This window comes from Melozone crissalis, unplaced genomic scaffold, assembly GCF_028551555.1.
Source record: "Melozone crissalis strain CALT ecotype California unplaced genomic scaffold, PUWL_Pcris_2 ptg000005l_1, whole genome shotgun sequence".
Taxonomy (NCBI): Eukaryota; Metazoa; Chordata; class Aves; order Passeriformes; family Passerellidae; genus Melozone; species Melozone crissalis.
This window is the reverse complement of record NW_026535783.1, coordinates 48,401,121-48,424,376: the sequence shown is the minus strand read 5'-3', so window position 1 is coordinate 48,424,376 and position 23,256 is coordinate 48,401,121. Positions and strand designations below refer to the sequence as shown.

Here is a 23,256-nt window from a genome sequence, read left to right as displayed (position 1 = left end):
TCAATACTTTGTAATGAGAAAAAGTGTTATTTCAAATGACAAACTTTTAAATAGAAGTAGCCCAATGGCACAACTGATTAATTTATTTGGAAGCACCTTTCAGAAATTACATCTACAGGTTTTCAGTAAGAACTCAAACTCCTACAATATGTGTGATAAGTTGACTCTTGCCAATAGTGCTTGTCACTTTATTTACTTGTTGATGAAGACTCTACCTCACTATTGTTAAAGACAGAGGCCTAACTACATCAATCTCTCCTATCAACTACTCATGATTTCTTCAGTAAGACAAGCTTTCAACATTGCAGAAATCTTGACTAATCCATTTTAAGATTTACTTAATTAATTAACAGGTTATGGCTATAACGCTCCAACCGTACAGATGTACAGCTAAAAAAGTACTAAGGAAAAAAGTCAAATACTTCCCATTAAAACATGTTCACCTCAATAAAAGAAAAAACGAATAAGCACATATAAGCCAAATGAAACTAATAACCAGGGATGACACAGCAACAGTGACAGACTCCATCTTGCTATGTTCTGCAGGTGAGTATTGTTTTTGAAGGTATCAAGCTTGCTCTAATATTCATACACTGAAGTGCCACATTATGTTCTAAACCTTAAATGAAGGAATAGTAAATATAAATATTATCATTGGCATTTCTGCAGCATACTTTGTGAAGTATACATTTTATAAAGAAGTTCCCAGGCATAAAATGGAACAGATACTAGAAACCAGATGAACAAGTTTTAAGAAGATGCTGTCCCACTTTTAATTTAACATACAAAATTTTAAGATTATCAAATACTGACAAGTTTATATAGCTTCCTAGTCAAACAGGACTCACCAACAAATAAGTTGCCTTAAACATACATGACATTGAAAGATTTTGGGGAAAACATGATGTGACTTTTAGTAATTTATTTTTCTAGAAATTTAAAAGCTTTTTAAAAAAATGAGTGTGATACTGTTGCAGTGTCAAGGCTCATGTAGGCCAAAAGAGATTTAATGCTAGTAGCTGTTAACTATGTGGTGTGTGTAGAGACTTCTTTTGCCTTTTGAACTAAAAAAGTAGGGATTAAATCAGACCATTGTGAAATTTAAAAATAATTTCTTGTAACACTTATTCTTCTGGTTTTAACTCCTAGTCTTTCTCTGCAACAGTACATGTTTTAATCTCAAATTTCTACTTGTTAATTGGTTAGGAAAAAAAACCTGTTTTCTATTTTAATTACTTCACGCCTATAATGCTATTTTCTGCTGAAAAGGATGCATCTCCTGTCATTCTATTCTTCCACTCAAAATTTTGAGAGAACTCTGTCCATTTTTAAAAAGTCTTCATAAATGAAAAGAGAGTATTCATTTGATGGCAACACTGAAAAACTAATTTCCTGTTGTAAAAGATTTCAAATTAGTCTGGAGGAAATTGCAAGCACTGTTGCAAAAAAAAAGATTTACACTACACACATGGACATTTACTCCCATTCAATCAAAGATCTGTCTCTTGAGGCATAGGAAGACTTTTTGAAACTTTGAAGAAGTAGGTTTTGAAACTCAAACCATTACATTACAGAAGTATGAGGGAACAAATTGTACAGGCTTTCTTCAAGTTAACTTGTAAGAGTAATTTATACAAAATTGATTCCTAAATCCAAGATGTGTCATTTTATTTTATGGTCTTTTTAAAATGAAGAACCCTTTGCATGACAATGCACATTGAAGCACTGCATAGAGATGCCTACATGGCAGCAGTCAAGATGACATGTTCATACACGAGATATTATGGGTAATGTCACATAGAGTTGTTCACTTAAGTGCATTTTGCATTCATGTGAAGTGTAACAGCTTATTAAATTTGAGGTAAGCACTACAGTGACACAGTTAAATTGTTTCTGGAGTTCATGGGGTCTGAAACAGACAGAAGTTTTTTCAATTTTACTAGGAACAAGAACTAGCTATGGAATTCTTCTAAGCATACTGCAAGCCATATACACTGTCTCGAAGAGTATCCATGAACAAGTCAACTGAAATTTTAAGAGGACTGTCTGAAAATAAATATGATCTGTAATTCTTGATACTTACTTAGTAAGATGCCGACATAATACCTCTTTACAAATTGGCTGTTCAGCCAAAGTCAGCCAAAATTCACATGCCTCCAGAGCCACATTTTCATCTTGATCCTGGGTTCTTTGAAGCATGTACTACACAATATAAAAAATAAATTACTTGTATAAAATAGAACATTTATGTTCAATCTTTTTCATTAGCAGCTCAAAGAGCACCTCAGCAATGTAAAACAACATGCTTTATCCTTGTTATGGCCAACACACCCAAAAAAGTGACAGTTTCAATGTGTAAACTTTAGCAGTTTCAGCACTAGTGCTAGATTTTTAAACACAATCTTTGCACTTAGGGTCATGCAATGCCTGGCTGTGATCCTGGGCATTCTGGGATAATTGATTTAACAAAGAATAAACAACTGCCATATGCACTGTCTGTGAAATACAAAGTCAATTTGCAATTATATAAGAATAATGTTTTGCAATCTCAGTCTTAAAGGGAAACAAAGAGCTAGCAAGTGCAAGAGCAACAACATTCTGATGAATGCTTTTTATTCATTATTTCTGCAATGTCAAACAGGGGAATCTGCAGAACATCCAGGAAATGAGACTCACCTCAACTATACTAATCATATGAGGAAGGAGGCGATCCATTCGAACTTCCAGCAACATTACAAGAGCACGGCAAACATTTTTGCGTACTTCAGGCTCCTCATCGCCAGCCAGTGCAAAAAGATTCTGTTAGAAAGTAGTAACAGTTGAAAAACCTCAATTCATCATGTCCAACTTTATTAGAATTTACATTACTGGCTGACTAAAGAGATAGATGTATCTCTGTAGTTGTTCAACGCACACTTTAGAATACTATTTTATTTTTTAAAGACATACAGGTTAGCAAATTAACTCTTCAGTCTCTCAGTGTATATTTTTATACATAAATACGACACTGTGTATTAACCCTGGCACAAGAACAGTACTTCTGGATTATATTTGGTCCTAATATAAATTGTGTCAGTACATAAGAGGAGCAAATAAAATACTCTAGAGAACCCAGAACCTTCTCATCCAAGTTCTGTAGCACTACTCCGACAGGCAAACAGGCCTAGTGATATGCACTTCTCAGGACAGGTATGGGACAGACTGCTGCCATTACTTTTGTGCCTTTACACAACAAGAGCTTTCCCTACTTAGGAAAAGGAAACTTCTTTTGAAATACACCTACTTCTTTTGCTTACATTGTAGTTAGCTCTGAGCACAAGCATATAGAGTGAACTTAAATCCATGGAGGCTTAAGCTAAGAATGGGCAATAAGAAATGGAGAGTTTAGGGGTAGAGGTGGTTGTAAAACATAGTTCAAACCTCTTGATAAATCAGATAGGTAATTTGACTTAAACCTCCAACCAAGAATATATACCCACCTCAATAAAAGAATCTATGTGCAACATAAGAGCTTGAGTTCTGCTGATGATAAATTGATTGACACATGCCACAGCATGAGACCTACAACAGAAACAATTAAAATATATATGCTTCATGAGTTAGAACATTTTTTAACATGTACTCAGGCATCAAAAGCATAAACCAAATATCTTCAAAGGCAAGAGAGAACAAATCTGTGCATCTGTAGCATTACCAAGAAAAATTACTAAACTACATTTTAATATGTATTAATTTTTATATATTAGGTATACTTTGATATACCTAATAAATATTTAAAAATAAAGTATTCAGTAAATAGGCTAGGATGACTACAGCTGACATATTTTTTCTGAACCGTATATATGTTCTTTTTGAGCATTTTAAGACTGTGATCTTCTCAGATAATAATTCCATACAAGTCAATATGGCAGTATCATAGCCTGACCTTCTTCGTTGTTAAGTATGCAGCTGTCTTTGCAATATGTTTACAATTTACTGAGACCAGAATGTGTTTACAATATAGATGTAGCTTAGAAAAAAAACACACGTGCAGTTGGATACATACTACAACACTTGTGGAAGAAACATTTTAAGAAATGAAGCACTGTTCTTCTATTCCATTTCATGCAAAGCCATTACTTACAGGTCTTTTTCATTCTCAGACACAAAGTCAAATTCTCAAGTCAGAGACATAAGGCAAAACTAGCTGTAGAACCCTTTGTAGAGTCATTACAGTATTTTTACTACTGTAACTTCAAATTTCTGTTCTGTTTAGACATTTCTTGAAAGACTGTGTCATAAAACATTGTTCAAAAATTGTCTTTTAGTAGATTTAAAGTATTGCACTGATATTACTAGTCCTTTTCATACCTCAGCACTATATACTGAAACTAGGCTGTGGGCAGGCAGGTAGTCTTTAAACTTGAAACTGGTTTAAGTACCAAAGCCATAAACATAGCAACATAGGAAAAAAGCAAAAGACTGTACAGTGTGGTGAGGAAAAACGCATGTTTTTCTGCCTCTCTCCCAGCTCCAGATAATTATTAAGTTTATCTTTCCACAAAACCAAGTTCACATTTTGTTTCATAATGACTTCAGCGAGCATCTTTTATAGATGACTTTCTAAACTGTATTAGAGTTCTATTGTTAGTCCTGGTCTTCACTATCTACTACTCTTGGGAATAAAGAATTGCCACCTTAAATCTGACAAATATAATTTCAAAGAGAAGATAAAACACATTTCACAGAACTACAAAGAATTATAGAATGGTTGAGGTTGGAAAGCACCTCTGAAAGTCATCTGTTCGATGCCTGTGCTCAAGTAGGGCCACTACAGTCACTCGCCCACGGCCATGTCCAGCTGGCTACTGAGTATCTCCAAGCATGGAGACTTCCCCACCTTTCTGGGTAACCTCTGCCAGTGACTGGTCATCCTCCCAGTAAAAAGCTGTTCTCTGATATTCAGAAGAAACTTCTGAGTTTCTGTTTGTGGCCACTGCCTCTAGTTCTGCCACTGAGCACCAATGGAAAGAGCCTGTGCTTTTTTTTTTCTCACTCTCTTAAAGTATTTACGTATGTTGGTGTGTCCCAACTCTCTTGACCCTTACTGATACAGCCCTTTGCTGGAGTCTTTCCAGTATATTCATGTGTTTCTTGCACTGAACAGTCCAGAAGTGGACACAGTACTTCAAGTGTGTTCTCACCAGGAAGAATAAGGTAAGGATCACCTCCCCTAAATCAGCTGGCAATACTCAAGCCCAGGATACCATTAGCCTTCCTTATGGCAGGGGCACTCCGTTGGCTCAATTCAGGGTAAAAGCTTTTTGTTCTTTGTAATGAATACTAGCAGAATACAAATTAATTCTGGAATTTTTGTTTTATACTGTTACTTTGGAGAGAGTAATATCGTTTTACAGTGTAGGGATGATGAATCCATTTAATTTGATTCAGCAGGAAGTTCAGTTAAATGCAGAATTTTTTCTTCCATCAGAATCAGAAACTTTTGTCAGCAAAAGAATTTTCACTCTCCCATTGCTGAAGCCATTACAAAAGGAATGTAAAATTGCTATTTCTAATCAGAATAAAAAGTTCTAAGCACAGCATTGAATTTTTTGTAATAATATGCAAAAACTTAAAAGAAGCTATTTGATTTTCGGATTCATTTACTGATTGTATGAAGAGGTGAGATTCTTGTATTAACTATCAAGATAAGCTCCATAGTTTAAGTTTAGCTTATTCAAAGATACAATGAAAATTACTGATGCATGGAATCTCTGTGGGTTTCTGCAGGATCATTTAAAATAGCTAAGCAGGTTTTAAAGAGATCTACAAAACAGCAGCCTTGCTGCTAATGTAAAAGAATTTTAACAGGTAACTGTAAGTACAACTCATAAACCTACCGTATTTTTGGGCTGCTGTGCTTGAAGAACTGCAAGAACTTAGGTATCATGATATTGAGTGGCCGGTCCAACACATCACTATCTAAAATTTCAGCAGAATCTTCACATATCTTCTGAAGAGCGCCAAAAGCGCCCTGTTTAAAAATGAATAAAAAAATAAGTATCTTTTGCATTCTGAAGAAAAAAAAATTTAAGACTTCATATAGAATGGGTAATTTCAGCACAACACAGTAAATGTAGCTAATTAATAGTGTAAATGCAGATAACTAATTAATGATTAAACTGAAATATTCTTAAAGGCATTTTATTTAAACCAGCATCTGAGCATCTGTCAGCTCTCAAGCTGGAGGAGTCAGCAATGACTAAGTGATAATTTTATTTTGATTTGATGCTTATGTATCCAAATGTACTTCAAAGAACACTTAAAAGTTAATTTTTATTTGAGAAGTAAGTAGGATGAGCAGAAGTATCCAAATTAATTGCATATATAATTGCATTTCCTTTCATGATTCACTACGGGACAAAAGAGATATATTTGAGTTTAATTTTCAAATGTGGGGTTTTTTTCCAGAGAGAAAAAAGTACAAAACCCTACAAAACAATGTAGCATCTTGTATCATTATTTGTCTCTGAAGTTCACTTTATACTACATGTTTCACACTTTCATGGAGACATTATTAAGTAATTCAAATGCTGTGATCACAATCTGAATTATTTTACATCAGACAGAGCTTTATATTTTTTATTAGTTTAAAACTGTTATTTACTTATTTCCCTTCATACAGACTAAACCAAACAGTTCATTTCACCTTGATATAGCAATTGATCACTCTTCCAGGTTAAGTTACAAAAAGAATGAACAGTACTTTTATGTAAGACAAAATTCAACACCAGCTTGATGATGCTAATGGCACCTAAAAGATTAGGCATCACAGAGCAGTAATTTCAGGAGACTTCTGAGCTGAGATATGATGATTATCCATCTGCAATCTTATTCCACTTTTATGCAAAGAAAATCAATTTGTTTGAACAGTAAGAACATGGAGCACATTTAGAAGAAAAAGTATCAAATCTGAGCCACCATTCTGCAAGGAGAAGACATGGGCATGTATAAATACATACAGACGTACACACAATACATATACATAGTGTCCCCAAGGAGAGAAAAAAATCGTGGCATTCAGATGGATCCTCTTCTGTTTTCTGTAAATCTCCTTACCTCACAGGTATTGTAATCTTCAGAATCCAACAGGCTGCAAAGCTTTGGCAAGAGTTCAGGCCAATTCTGTAACTCCCCTTTTGAGGCAATGGTTGTTATCAGAATGCCTAAAAGAAACAGAAGAATGGAGAAATTGAGATCTCACATGCTTTCATTTCTTTCATATACATTTTTCATATTTTTCTCCCCTCAATATCTAAAGAGCTAAGAAAGTCATGGTTTTGTTAAGGACTGGCAAGCATAAGAAGAGGAAGTACATTTAATTGCAAATGCTATTTGAAGGGCTTTGAACAGCAAAGGTGGGTTCCTCCTTCCTGCTGCTATGAAGGGTTCAAGTATTAGAAATCAAGCACCACGTAACCTCACTTAAGGAAACTGTCGTTTATAACATTTATATATCTGTATAATTTATACCACAGCAGAGGAGTTTTGGCTCTAAATTTACTAAACACTGTGCAACTCTGGACCTTTAATACACACAGAGTATCCATCCCAAGTTACTTCCTTTTTTACGATGAGATGAAAGCATGAATGTGGGAATCTGTCATTCAATAAACTTACAACCTAGTGATAAATTACATGCTTACAACTTTACTATGTTCATGGAAAACATTAAGGACACATTCTAAGACCAAGGTACCTACTAAGAGCTTAAACACTATGGCAGGTCAGCCAGTTAGGAGCTGTAAGAGCCAGCAAACACACAGGTCAGCCCAAAGAATCACTAATTGTGTTTCCAGCACATATAGAAATCCTGGGAAAAACCAATTAAGTGACAGGGACAGAGAAAGCTGCTCATAAACTAGAACTGAATTTGTATGAGACCATTTTGCCTCAATGCAAAATGTAACAGCTAGCACAATCCTTAATGCTACTGGCAGTTACTACACAGAAGAAGTCAACACTACTACAACTAGTAATCTCCCAAGCAAAATGTGATGGAAGAAGTTTCCCAAGCTTTTGCCTTGAGCTACTCACAATATACCATTTTTCTTTGGAATAAAATGCAAAAATTCTGGTTAAATACAAAAGAATAAAGGACAGCATTACAGAGCAAAGGACATCCTGGACAGGACACGCAGTAATTAATAAATATTTCTCATTATTCCTTTGATGCAATATGCTGGATCTTCTCAAGGTCCCAGAACTGGTTTCAGAGGATGAAATGGTCTGGCCTGCAATTCAGGCCATACATGCCATTATAAACTTTCTGTACAAATGGTGCTTTGCCTCTGTAACTCCGGAAGCTGATTTCTGAACTTCTTAACTTTTAAAAGCTGAACTTCATAATGGAATTCCCCCTTAAAGAGCAATTGTTAGCTTTCAACTCTCCAGTTCCTCCACTACTTTAAAATACTTAAACCCTTTACCCTCCTTGCTTTCAATCGGGAATTATACTAAGGTCCTGCCCAGACTACAGTCCCTAGAAAATTTTAAGAACAGTCGCACACACTTATCTAATCTTAGGAGATGTAGTTACATCCTCGTGGATTTGTGGGTCCTCAACAAAGGCAGACTGAATCTATATTTCAAAATTAGCACATGGGGTTTTAAAACCTATACGACTGGTGAACAGCACAGAGAAGATACACTGTGCTATTCATTTGGGGATTAGAATAAGGACAAGCTAAGTCAGGATAAAACAATGTGCAGTTATCATTTGGTCTCAAGTCATGTGCTCATTCTCCTCAGCAAGGTGACTTCTGAAGGTGGGATTAACCAGCTTGCCTCCATCTGGGCCATAAGGTACCTTCTGTCTGATTAGCACTAGATGCTAGAGACCACAAAGGAGAGTGAATACTGCATTAAATCTTCTCTGATGCCATTTTGATGTTCTTGCTCTCAGAATTCCTGAGATATTATTTGCAATTGACTCATTAAATTGATAGTGCTTGAACTGCAAAAACACGCACTCAGCAGAAAGAGCAGCCCTAATCTCCACTGGCCAATTCATGCTAAGAAGGCTGTCTAGCTAGACAGTAACCTCTTTACACTTCACTAGTATCTAAAATCCAGTATTAGATCAAGCTCAGATAGCTACGAGGATCCAGCACTTCAAACAGAAAGGTGCCAAACACATGCGAAACAGCAACATTTATGCAAGCATGCAGCTGTTATTCATTAGCTGTTATTCATCTGCAGAGTTCATATATTCCGTATAATCCCTGCAAAGATCACCTAAAGCTGAACAATAATTAAGCTACTAATCCACAAGCATCTCCCATCAGGAAAAATTAGAGTAACTGCTTGAAAACAAACAACCTCTAACTCCCTCAAAAAATACCCCACAGACCATCACCAAACAACCCTAAGATAGCAAAACAAATGGAGCTGGAATACGTTCCTTAGCTAGGTCTATTGTACTCCACTGAGAACTCCTATGAACAAAGAAGTAAGCATGACTTCTACAACCTGAAATTCAAAGAGTACCTGCCACTCAAAGAGTTACTGCTACTCTCATTAGGAACATTGATCATTAATAGAATTCATAGTAAAGCAGCTTCACAACTGGCAAGAGAGCAGGAAATTACTTTAGGAAATGAGTAACTTCCTCTAGTCTTTAGTCCATAACCTGAATGCCTGGAGAAGGAATCCTACAGAAAAAGCAAATTATTCTAAATAGTAACTGACAGATTATTTTAAAAGATGAGTCATCTGAGAAAAGCTGAATTTCTTTCTGAACTGATACCCATACCCATTTTCAGTATTCAAACACATACTTTATGTTTTTCTAGTTTTTGATCAGACCAGGAAAATTACTATAACATTGAAAGAAATCATATTATCAAAGAACAGACAGAAAAGCAACTTCACCTTGAACTAAGTAAAAAAAAATACAAATATACGTATTTTATGAAAGATGTCTATCAAGACATGGTATTTACAAAATCAAAAATTCAAGTAACAAATAAAACTTCTCACTGGAACTAGATAACCTTTAAGGCCTCTTCTGAGATCATTTCAAGATTTTATGATACTATGAAGTTCTGTACACCACACCTACCTACTGTTTTCTGACAGAAGATCTTTACGGGAATGCCTTATGCATGTTATGATGATCCTGTGAGGGGATGTGCATATGTGTACATATAGGGGGTGGGGCGCAGACAATCAGCTAACAGAAGCATTTCATTAATGCAACCAGAGCACTGCAATAGCTCTTAAGTCAGGCCTTTACCGTGTTCCTGTTTTTAGGTATATAAGCTGGCAGCAAGCTCAATTAAGGAAGATTCAAATCTTACATTTCAAGAAATATGGACTGAATTGCTACATCACTTCTAAGATAAGAGGAATCTAAAGTATGACATCTTTATATCCACAATAAAGAAAAATTTCATTGAAACATGGTGAGGTTGTGACAATCATGAGAAACAAAAAATTTTACTAATTTAGTAACTCTTTATATCCCTACTACAGTTTCACCCATACAAGAAACATTTTCAGTATGCAGAGGACAGCATTAAGAACAAACTTACCTACAGTAGCTCTAATTAAGGGGGAGGAATCACCAATGTTGTTCAAACATTCACTTTTAATGAAGTCAGTTACCCCATTTGGAAAGTTGTGAAAATGTGCTTTTACATTATTCTTCAAGATAAGACCACTCAAGGAACGTGTTGGCTCATCTGCAACAGAAAGTAATTACAGTCAATCTTCAATCAGCTCACAGAAATAAAACATATTTTCAGAAAATGCCACAAGATCAAAGCTTATATATAGATATTAATCTTCATTTCCTTATCTCTCCTTCCAGCTACACCCATCAATTCATCTAGCAAACCTTTTCAGGTTCAGAGTACACAAATTAATCACCAACCATATAAAGTTCAACAAGGGTAAGTACCAGCTGTGGATGGGGCAACCTTGGATGTGCAGGCAGACTGGGAAATGAGATTCTGGAAAGCAGTGCCACAGAGAGGGACCAGTGGGTCCTGGTTGATGGCAAGTTGAACATGGTCAGCAGTGCCCTGGCAGCCAGGAGGGCCACCCGTGTCCTGGGGACATCAGGGACAGCATGGCCAGCCAGGCAAGGGAGGGCATTGTCCTGCTGTGCTCTGCACTGGGGCAGCCTCACCTCGAGTGCTGGGGGCAGCTCTGGGTGCCACAACAGCCTCATGCAAGGCTAGAGAGTGTCCAAAGGAGCGCCATGACAATGCTGAAGGGCCTTGAGGGGAAGCCCTATGAGGAGCAGCTGAGGTCACCTGGTCTGTCCAGCCTGGAGGACACTGAGGGGAGACCTCATTGCAGCCTCCATCTTCTTCTGCTGAGAGGAAGAGGATGGACAGGCACTGATCTCTTCTCTGTGCTGACCAGTGACAGGACCCACAGGAATGGCCTGAAGTTGTGCCAGGGGAGGTTTAGGTTGGATATCAGGAAAAGGTCCTTCAACCAGAGGGTGGCTGAGCACTGGTAGAGGCTCCCCAGGAAGTCGTCACAGCACCAAGCCTGACAGAGTTCAAGAAGCGTTTGGGCAATGCTCTCAGGCACATGGTGTGATTCTGCACATGGGTGTCCTATGAAGGCCAGGAGCTGGACTTGGTGGTCCTTGTTGGCCCCTTCCAACTCAACATATTGTGTGATTCTGTGATACATTATTTCTGTTTATAGAAAGTTAGAGTGTTGGATTACAAACTTTACATTTTAAGAGAAAGTTTTGAATATTCATACAAGCAAGGAACAGATATGAAGTCATGTGATATAAGAAACTCTATTAAAGGTGTGTGTCAGTCAAAGACATTCAGACATTCTGATTATACTGACAGGCTTGCTGCTATACTCTCACTGTAAGGAACTGGTCACATACCTGATTTCACCACAGGAGGATATGGAAATGATGTAGAGCAAAACCTCTACCCCTATTCCCACATGAATATTGTGTTCAATTTTTCTAAGAAGTAAGGGACTTCAATCCCTTTAGAAATGCCAAATTCGGATATATTAAATTAATAATTAGAGGAAGTAGGAAAAAAATCTTTAGACAATATTAACAGGAAAGTGTTACATAGCATGAGCTAAAAAATAAATGCAACCAGAACTGACCTGAATTGAGTAAGAATTTAAGTTCAGGCAACAGTTTCAGTTCTGTTCACTGAGCTTTCTCTAAGATACTGGGCCAAGTAGAGGAATGGAAAAAGAACAGTCTAGATTTTCCATTTCTAATGGAGTAGATTCATGTTTCGTTCTTAACCAAGGACATGAGTAACTTGGTATTACATCTGACACATGCTGAAAGTGAAAGATCTGAATGTCCTATATAGAAGGGGTTAGTTGAGAATATAAACAAATTTAAATTTAGTTTACAGGAACTCTAATAACACTGGAAGCTAATTTTAATCAGCATTTTAGCCACTTGTTGAATTTTTGCTATGAAGTCCTGATTTAGACAAAATAAGGAATTCCTTTGTGCCAAGAAGTAGTCCACACAGGGATCTATTCCTGCCCTTCAAAACTATTATTAACCTAACAGAAATCAGCAAAATAAGATATATGACTTTCAAATATAAAGTACTTTCAAACTAAAGCTACTGCGTCACAACACCAAGAGTCTCACAACACTGCAAAGTCTGACTGACAGCTGACTGACAGACATTGGACACTTTATGCCAGTTGGAAGAGAAACAGAGCTTTTCAGAAGATAGGGGATTGTTTGGCTGATTAGAAATTAAAATTCATTTTTTATCAACTGATTTTGAGTGCCAAAAGCAGAGTGCCTTCATAGACTTTTTAATCTTGTCTTTTATGTACATATTTCAGTTATAAAGAAGCATTAGTTAGAATGCTCTGGAACTACAAAGGTATTGATATAGAAACAAACATGTCCTTTAGAATCCAATAACTTTATAAGCCAGGAACCCATCCAATGAATATATATTTGAGAAAATTCTACAACTTTACCTACACTATATGATTTAAATACCAACTTCTAAACAACATAAAAAATAAAACTCACTTCACTTGCACAGCACTACATTTGCCAGCACCTTTTCTGGGACAAGGAGGGGAAAAGAGGGTTTATTATTTTAAATAAAAAACTAAAGACTGTATGAGTGGACAAACTTCTCTCAACCTCACAACTCAGTTGTGAGCCGTCACAAGTATTACTATAGTTACTTGAAAAGTCAAATCAAGTAATTTTGAGATAGTCTTCAAATTAAAAGTAAAATCCTCACATCAATTCTAGACCAGTAAAGTATGTCAAACTCTGACTGCTTTACATAACTGTCATCCATTGGTAGGTACACACACCTTTAAGAAATTCAGTCACTCATAAATTGTTATGATGATTTAAAATTGTGCCTGGGGAAAAAAGAAGCCAAAGGAGTCCTCTTTTAATTTCCATGTTTAAAACTTGCAAACCACAAAAAACCCCATTATCATTAACAGCCAGAGACACCAAACACAGTAGTTACTGTAACTCCTTATCATCCAGCACTAACTTCTTGGTATGAAAGAAATCAGTGAGAACCAAAGTCTGATTAGAATACAGTAGGCTAGTCACTGTTAGGATATACTCTAGAATGAAAATATTAAACACTGCATTATGGAAAAACATTAATCCATTTGAATGCCCGGCTACAGCTACAAGAGGGACAAAGCCACAGCTTCAATTTAATCAAGCAGAGATACACACATTATTAAGTTACTTTTGTCAAAACCACACGGATCAGTCAACCAGTTTAGAAAAAAGAAAGACCACATGCACGTGAAACTTCAGGACCATTTTTTTTCCCCACAAACTATTCTATGGTATGCAGAAGTACGAAATATCTTTAATCCATTCTTTTAGCCAAGACAACAGAAAAACTAGTCTTCATAGGAAGTGATTATTCCACATATCTGCAACAAAGATTTCATGGGATTCATAATGGAAGTGGTATCTATGACAAATGAAAAAGAAGTAACAAAATGAGAAAGAGAAGAAAAAATTTAAAAACAGCAAAACCTTTGATAAAGTTTTGATAAGTATCGAAGATTTGAGAGCAGACAAGCAGAAGTCACAAAGGACTTTGTGCTAAACAAACACCAACCACTTGAGACAGAGAAGCAGCCCAGAATCTGATATCCAAGCATTAAAATAAAGATATAACACTGCATCTTAAAGTCTTAGTTTAAGAAAAAAAATTCAGATATGACTGGACAAGGTTATTTATGGAATACAGGCTGTTCAACAACTTAAAAGCTACACTGTCAGAAGATAGTAATATAGGTCTGGATGGAATTCTTGCTGTAACACCAAAATTATAGGCAGATGGCTTAAGAGCTGGGTAAGATACCCCCCAGTCTTCATAAATTTTGTGATTAGTTCTGTCAGCCATATGCTTCTCCATCAAAAAAGCTCACAGTCTTGTCTCCTTTTGTCTCAGTCAACTTGGAGTACAGAGTTGACAAGAACATATAGTACAAGAAAAGGAAGGAATGTGAAGCAGACCTCTGGCATTCAGTATCATCTTTGGTGCCAAATCAGTTCATCAGTTGAAGATTTCTCTCCCACATTGCCTCACTTTAAAATAGAACCACATAACAATTATCATTTATTTCTCAGTAAATTTTCAATTCTGTTTTAAGATTCTCATACTAGCTCCAAATTTTAGCAACACACAGAGCAAATGGATGCACAGCCACATTACACAAATTATTTTAGGGTTACTGCAGTGCTTTTAAGAAGCAAAGTGTGTCCTCAAACAGCCACATTTCCTCTACCAAGGGTTTGTACAACAAAGATTGTGTATGTGGAAGCCTGAAGCTTTTTGTAGCCCACCTGCAAGCCCAGGTAAGCACATGCTTCACCATGCCTTTTAGAATCATGGAACGATTTGGGTTGGGAGGTACCTTAAAAAGGTTATCTTATCCAACATCCTCACCATGGGCAAGAACATCTTTAATTAAATCAGGTTGCTCATGGCAACATCCAATCTCACTTGGAATGTTTAAAGGGATGAGGCACTCAGTACTTTCTAGGCAACCCGTTCCAGTGTTCTACCACCCATACTGTAGAAAAGTTCTTCCATAAATGTAATCTAAACCATCCTTCTTTCTTAAAATCATTACACCTTGTCCTATCACAACAGGCCTGGCTTAGAAATTTGTCCCTGTCTTCCCTACAGGCCTTCTTTCCGGTATTGAAAAGCTGCAATAACATCTCTTCAAAGCCTTACTTTCTACATGCTGGACACACACGATTTACACACCAGCTCTCTCAGCCTTTCCTTACTGCACAAGTATTCCAACCCCCTGATGGTCTTTGTGGTCCTCCTCTAGACCTGTTCCATGTCTTTGCCGTGCTGCGTCCCTACTTCCACTGTCTGTGTATTTCCTTCCTGCCCTTTAGTTTGACAAGCAGGTCAAACATAACTTGCTAGGATTGCTAAAAGAACTGAGTGACTGGGATGAGAACATTTTTCCATTCACAAGCTGTGATATAATGATTTATATGCATGGCTATTATTTTGCTCTGATCTCTTGTGATATTGGCAACATTAGATGTGAGGGTGAGACTTTTCCTAAGGCAGAACTGCCTGTCTGTCAATCCCCATCTTAAAGCTGTAAAGCCTTTTTTAGAAATAAGCTGTCATTCTGCATTTCAACTATCAATATGGATTTACTATGTACATATACACAATGTGTATTGACAATGACTAGTGTCACGGTTGCACACGAAAATTTCTGATGTATTAATAAGACTGACTTAAAAGAGATAAAACCCAAAAAATAAGAATCCCACCAGAACTGTGTAATATGGGAAGTGGAAAATTAACATTTTCTTTTGTCCTAATATATAAGAATACAGCACAAAAACAGCTTCACAAGCTTCCTAGCAGAAAAAAAAGTCCTGCCTTTTTTTTTTTTTATACTGGACTATGCTTTAAGTGTAACATTTCTGACATAAATGATTATGGTTACTATCACGTCAGGAGTGGAGTGATGGTATTTCAAAACATTCAGTAATGTCAACACATAAATGACCTTGAAATGTAGTAACTAGACTGAAGTTAATCAGTGTTCTCCATTGACTTATGTGAGTCATGGAAAATAATTTAACTCAATTGCCTAAGCTTAGGAATGTCTGTAAGAGACCAGAACAAAGTTGGAAATGTTCTGCTGATACTGATTTTTGCATATTTATTGAAGAGTAAGTTATGCTTCTTAAGATGATGGTGTAAATAAAATTGAACTGTGGACAATATGGGAGAAGTATTGAACTGCTTCCCAAAAATAAACTTGTTAGTTATTACATTTGAGTCTATGTGGCAATGATTTGGTAGCAGAGTAGGACCTGCAGAGGTGACTTCTCTGAGAAGCTTCAAGAAGTGTCCCCCAAGTTCAACAGAACAAGTGCCAAATGGCTCCAAGATGGACCTGGCTGCTGGCCAAGGCTGAGCCCATCAGCGATGGTGAGAAAACAGCAGAGGAGGAGGTGGCCACCTCTTCACTCTCAAGATGGGACTTGAGGAAATGGCATGAATCTGAGTCAGGCAAGGTTTAGGCAGGATATCAGGAAAAGGATTTTCACCAATAGGGTGGCTGAGCACTGGAAGAGGCTCCCCAGGGAAGTGGTCACAGCATCAAGCATGACAGAGTTCAAGAGGCATTTGGGTAACAGTTTCAGGCACACTGTGTGATTCAAGGGATGTCCTCTGCAGGGCCAGCTAGACTCTATGGTCCTGACAAGTCCATTCCAATTCAGCATAGTCTATGATTCTCTGATTTAAGAAGGGAAAAAAAAATTACTATGCAAGAACAATTGTAGCCAGAGTAGAGAGAAGTATGAGACTATGTAAGGGAAACAGCCTGCAGACATTAAGGTAACTGAAGGAGAGGCAGGAGATGCAGCCCATGGAGGTTTCATGGTGGAGGAGATATCCCCCTGCAGCCAATGCAGGATCCCACACTTGAGCAGATGGATGTCCGAAGGAGGCTGTGACCCTGGGGGAAGCCTGCACTGGAGCAGTCTGCTCCTGAAGGACTGCACTTCATGAAAGAGATCCACACTGGAGCGATTTGGCAAGAACTGCAACCTGTTGAAAGGATTCATGTTGTAAAAGCTTGTGGCAGATTTCCTTCTGTGGAAGGGAACCTGTCACTGGAACATGAGGAAAGTATGAGGACTGTTCCCCCTGAGGAGGAATGAGTGGCAAGAGAGAACATGTAGTGAACTAATAACAACCCCCATTTCCAGTCCCCCTGCATCACTGGGGGAGAGGAGGTAGAGAAAAGTGGGAGTAAAGTTAGGCCTTGGTGGAAAGAAGGTGGTTTTAAGATTTGGCTTTATTTGTCAAAACCCTAATCTGATTTGACTAGTCACAGAGAAAATTATTTCCCCAAGCCTGTGACAGTAATCAGCAAATGATCTCTCCCTGCCCTCATCTAAATCCAGGGACTTGTATTATATTCTCTCTTCCATGTCCAGATGAGATGGGAAAATACAGAGCAGCTTTGGCAGGGATCTGGCATCCAGCCAGGTAAACCCACTACAATTAGTTTTGGAAGGTTTTGTATTCTAACCAATAATTACCACATGTCAATCAAAATGCCAAGTTCTATATATCTCTACAGACTTACAAAACAAATAAAAAGGTTAAAGAACTAATCTTCTGGTTTCACTTCTACTTTCAGCTTGTCTATCAATAATCTCCACAACCTGGATGTCCCAGCACTTTTCCTCTCTTACGAAGTCTCGTGTTGTCTCCTGATTCAGCAGCTAAACCACTCCCAGAATTCTATCAAGAGCAGAATAATCATTATTAAGAAATTGGCATTTAGCATGATGAGAACATGATTCACTGAAAGGTCCCAAACTATACAACAAATGCAAGACAGTGCTGTAATTTAAGAACATTACATGCAAAAATAATGTCATGTCTCTGGCATCTTTTTGAGGGTGAGGAGGAAGATGACAACATGGACTTTTGTGCTTAGTCAAGTGCACAGGAAAAGGAAACTATGACATTCCCAATGGAACTTGCTTAGACAGCACCTGGCAGTGAATGAATACAGATTTAGAGTCATTAATCTATCTGAAGAAATTGCCTTGTCAGATGAGTAGAGGTTTTGGCACTCTCTGAATATATCAAAGGTAAATCTTTAAAATATAATCTGTTATTTGAATAGTTGTTGGTACACAAGATTTACCTAAATGAGTAAACTAAGACTGTGTTATCAAAAAGAGTAATTCAGAATCATATTCAAACTGCTGAGTATTGGGAAACACAAAATACAGGATACAACATTGGTGTTGTATAGGGTGCTGTGGAAATTTTGATTAGTTTTCCTTCGGTCTATATCCTATAGGTATAGTTTGACAGAAAGTTGTGTGGTAGCATACAAGTGTAAATATTCTAAGGCCATACTGCTTTGTTTCTCTGATACCCTTAACAGCCAGTAAAGCTTCTTCCCCTAATGAAAGGACTTAATGAAAGGAAAACCTTCTCCTGTTTATTTACTAAGTTTGTACTCAGTGTGCTTCCTTTTTTTTTTTTCCTTCTTCCCTTCATTCTGGCTGATTTTTCTGAACATTATCATCAGACATTTAATTAAAAATGTTAGGTTACACTCTGGTTAACATCAAAACATAGGTTTGGCACAACTTCCTAAGCAGCTATGTACCTAGCTAAAATAGTAAAATACACTTTCAGACATTTAATATTTTATTATTGTTATGATTTTAGGACCTTAGATTTTTTTTTAAATTTTGCTACACAAGAGTTCTTACTAGGAAGGTTAAGAATATCAGTGAAAATGAGACTTATCTGAGATGCTTTGCTGGGTGACCATGCTGCTCTTCTGAGCAGTTATAAATCCATCTTTAGTCTCTTCAGTTTTCAGTTTCCACCTATGACTTCATCAGTCTTCTTTCTTTATAGGGGAATGAACATTTGGAAAACTGGGAGCTCTTATTATTTTGCAATGTTCAAAGCTCCTGAGACTTACAGCTTGCCAGTCAGAATTTTCTCTGATCAGTAGTATATCTACTGATTCAGAGAAAAACATCCGTCACTTGAAGTTATGTGAATGCTTTTTCCTTGGAGCTATCAAACTAAAAATTTGTCCCGTTGAATCGACACTTGCTTGAAGTGCCAGTGTGTAACACTTTAGATGAAGCAGACAACTGCTATAGGGCAAAGCAGTTATCAACCCCCTACACAGTCTAAGTTCAGACTACAGTCATTGTTACCTGGGATTGAGTGCTCCCTTAGCAGATTTGAAGATGACAAAGCTGAGCAGTGCAGCTGAACAGCACAAAACAGAAGGGATGCCATTCAGAGGGATCTGGACAAGCTTGAGAAATGAGTCCATGAGAATCTCATGAGGTTCAACAAGTCCAAGGGGAGGTGCTGCCCCTAGGTCAGGGAAATCCTAGATGAGTACAGACTGGGAGAAGAAACCAGTGAGAGCACAGGACTAGAGGATGAAAAGCTGGACACAAGCCAACAATGTCTGCTTACAGCCCAGAAAGCCAACTACATCCTGGGCTGCATCTAAAGCAGTGTGGCCAGCAGGGTGAGGGAGTGGATTCTGCCCCTCTACTCTGTGCTGATGAGTCCCCCCACTTCAGTGCTGCATCCACTCTGCTGTGTCCAGCATGGGAAGGACAATAACCTGTTGGAACAAGTCCAGAGGAGGGCCACAAAGATGATCAGAAGGCTGGAACACCTCGCTTGTGAAGACAGTCTGAGACCTGGGGCTGTAAAGCCTGGAGAAGAGAACACTTTAGGGAGACCTCAATTGCTGCCTCTCAGCAGAGAGAGTGACTTTTTTCACTGACAGATAGTGGTAAGAAAAGGGAGAAGATTTTTAAACTAAAAGAGGAGAAATTTAGCTTAGATGTTAGGAAGAAATGCTTTACTCAGTGGGTGATGAAGAAAGAGAACCGGTTGCCCAGAGAAGTAGTGGATGCCTCATCCTTGAAATTTTTCAAGGGTTAGATACAGCCCTGAGTAATCTGACATAGTAGATGGCATCCCTGCCCATGGCAGGGGAGTTGTAATTAATCTTTACTGTCCCTTTCAATCAAAACTTCTGTATCATTCTTTGATTATGTAGCTCCATCATGGCACAGTTGCTCCTGAATGCCCACTGAAAGCACAAGGCCTGAGCTTCATCAGGGTTCTAAAGAATGTGTATTATGTTATTACCGAAGGAGAAGAAAGGAGTTTAAAATGTTTTGCAAAAGCCATAGAAATATCCTATTACTGGTATTAGCATGAAACTGTGGTGTCTAGATGTGCCCTTTCTATGGACAGGAAAGATACTCAGTTCTGGAGCTGGTAAAACATACTGTGGATGCTATTATTTGTAGTATTAAAGTATTTTGTTTTCTTTCTTCCAGGTTCCACTCGCTTGTGACATTAAAGGAAAGATGTTTAACTTGTACATGAACAGTGGTAATGGGCACTCCTTTACTAAAACAGATTTGGTGCTATAAAATGGTTCGCTGTCCAACTGCATCTGGCCCAGCACTGCAAGGTAACATACATGCTGAAAAGCTTTATCATCCCAATGCTTAACAGTAAGTATGCTTTCTAAAAGTCTAGAAAGAGGTAGCAATATTGCTTCCAGCCTTCCAAATAGGCGGCACCTCTGAACTGCATTGAATCAAGCACTGCTTGGTGTTGGTTTGAACAGAATTCTTTTAGAAATACCAGCAACACTTTGGCTTTCTTCAGGAAAACAACCCATAGGAATGCTTCATACTGGCATTTTAAGTACACTTAGGTTTGATGTAAAAAAACAACCAAACATCACTGTCTACGAGAGTTTACTTTTTAAAATATATAAAGAAATACTCATTGCAGCCTGTAAAGAAACATTAAGGAAAGGTTTGAAACAGCTGATTAAATACCTCCATCTTACACCTAAAGATTTATTTTAAGGCAAAAATAGATCTTATCCAAGACTACTTGAACTTCAGACAATGACATAGCAATTCTTTCCTTCTGTGGCCCTCAGGAACAAGGAAAGAAATAACAATGGAGATTTCATATTCTTGATTCTGGATGTTTAAAGTAAAGAGCTCCAGGAAAGTGTTCCTGAAGCACTGAATCACATAACAAATCCACAATCAAATTTAGTTTCTTTCAAAACTCAAAATAAATAGGAGAAGACTTTACTTAAACCTGCACTACAAAATCCCTAAAGAAGCACAGAAAGGAGTAATTAGTTAGCACATTGGGGAAAGTCATGGAATTTCTACTAACCTTACAAAATTAATTATCTGATAGTATGCCTACTAAGTAAGTCTGCCGATGATACTGAACTGGGAGGAGCTGCTGACTTCTTCAAAGGCAGAAAGGCCCTGCAGAGAGACCTCAATAAACTGGAGGGCAGGACAATCACCAACTGTAGGAAGTTCTAACAAGTGCTGCATTCTGCAGCTGTGGATGGGGCAACCTTGGATGTGCAGGCAGACTGGGAAATGAGATTCTGGAAAGCAGTGCCACAGAGAGGGACCAGTGGGTCCTGGTTGATGGCAAGTTGAACATGGTCAGCAGTGCCCTGGCAGCCAGGAGGGCCACCCGTGTCCTGGGGACATCAGGGACAGCATGGCCAGCCAGGCAAGGGAGGGCATTGTCCTGCTGTGCTCTGCACTGGGGCAGCCTCACCTCGAGTGCTGGGGGCAGCTCTGGGTGCCACAACAGCCTCATGCAAGGCTAGAGAGTGTCCGAAGGAGCGCCATGACAATGCTGAAGGGCCTTGAGGGGAAGCCCTATGAGGAGCAGCTGAGGTCACCTGGTCTGTTCAGCCTGGAGGACACTGAGGGGAGACCTCATTGCAGCCTCCATCTTCTTCTGGTGAGAGGAAGAGGATGGACAGGCACTGATCTCTTCTCTGTGCTGACCAGTGACAGGACCCACAGGAATGGCCTGAAGTTGTGCCAGGGGAGGTTTAGGTTGGATATCAGGAAAAGGTCCTTCAACCAGAGGGTGGCTGAGCACTGGTAGAGGCTCCCCAGGAAGTCGTCACAGCACCAGGCCTGACAGAGTTCAAGAAGCGTTTGGGCAATGCTCTCAGGCACATGGTGTGATTCTTGGGGGTATTCTGTGCAGAGCCAGGAGGTGGACTCGTGACTTTGTGAATGTGTCCCTTCCCACTCAGGATATTCCATGATTCTACTCTTTCCCTTTTAGGCAACTCAATTATTGTATTTATCCACTCATTAGCAGAAGTTAGTCTTTTCATAATTCTTCATGTATCTGAACTTCAGAGAATACTTTGCTGTTGTTAAGTAGGATGCTATACAGAGCATGCAGCATTTTAAACTGTAAAGGCAGATTAATCTGACTTGATTTCTGAATGGTAATGCAATCAGTTTCACTGCTTGACAATTATTTTTGTATATTTAATAGTGATATGTAGGGTGACTGTACTGGAGGGAAGTGGCTGGGGAGGGGAGCTTCTGTTTTAATTTAACAGTTAAAACTCCTGAATCACTTTTCTGGATTAATCCTTCTCAAAGGTATCTTCTTGAAATGGGTAACTGGCAAATTTACATGTAATCTCTCATCACGGTCTTTTTCTTGCTTAGCCTCAATTATCTTTCAATACCAACATGCCAATAAAGATCCTAATGGAATGGATTCATGAAAACTGCTCTCTGGATCAAGTTTAAATTTCAAGACTCAGCAGAAAACATTCACATCAAACTCACATAAACATTTCAGATTTCAGTAATATCTGACAAAAAGCCGTTTTGAATTATATGTGCAGAACTAGATTAATTATTAGTGTCATGATTACCAGAGCATAAATTACTATCTGTAAAAAGCTCTGTTGAAACAAAAACTAGGGGAGGGAGGGGAGAGAGAAGGGTGGGGACAGGACCTGTCTCCATGGTAATGTTTCAGATCAAAGTACTCTGAGTGACTAGATCATCACATGAACAAGACCAAGAACTGCAGAGACCATGTTCTTCTATCTTCAACTGGTTTATAAAAATCTGAAGTATTTTGGAAATAAGGTCAAAATACCATCCTTAAAGCCTGTGACAAAAACAGCACTAAAGCAGTGTTCTCAGTTGCAGCTCATTCACCTTCACAGTAAAAGATCATTTTTTAAGGACTCTGATCCTTGTCTGCAATAGCCTTACACCACAGACTGTGACCAATCAATCTACGCAGATAACACTCTGCGGAGAATAAATACTAGAGTTCCCATGTTTGG

At 38.2% G+C, this 23,256-nt stretch overlaps 1 protein-coding gene across 4 annotated transcripts in view; it reads right to left on the bottom strand.

Annotated features, from left to right (window-relative positions):
- Positions 1 to 23,256, bottom strand: part of TNPO1 (transportin 1) — a 56,808-nt gene that overhangs the window by 26,179 nt on the left and 7,373 nt on the right. For all 4 annotated transcript variants that reach the window (XM_054282667.1, XM_054282685.1, XM_054282677.1 and 1 more), the window contains 6 exons: positions 10,575 to 10,724; positions 7,099 to 7,205; positions 5,880 to 6,013; positions 3,480 to 3,561; positions 2,677 to 2,799; positions 2,084 to 2,202 (listed from right to left, as the gene is read on the bottom strand). In XM_054282667.1, coding sequence (XP_054138642.1) covers positions 2,084 to 2,202; positions 2,677 to 2,799; positions 3,480 to 3,561; positions 5,880 to 6,013; positions 7,099 to 7,205; positions 10,575 to 10,724 — 715 coding nt within the window. The remainder of the gene's footprint in view (positions 1 to 2,083; positions 2,203 to 2,676; positions 2,800 to 3,479; positions 3,562 to 5,879; positions 6,014 to 7,098; positions 7,206 to 10,574; positions 10,725 to 23,256) is intronic.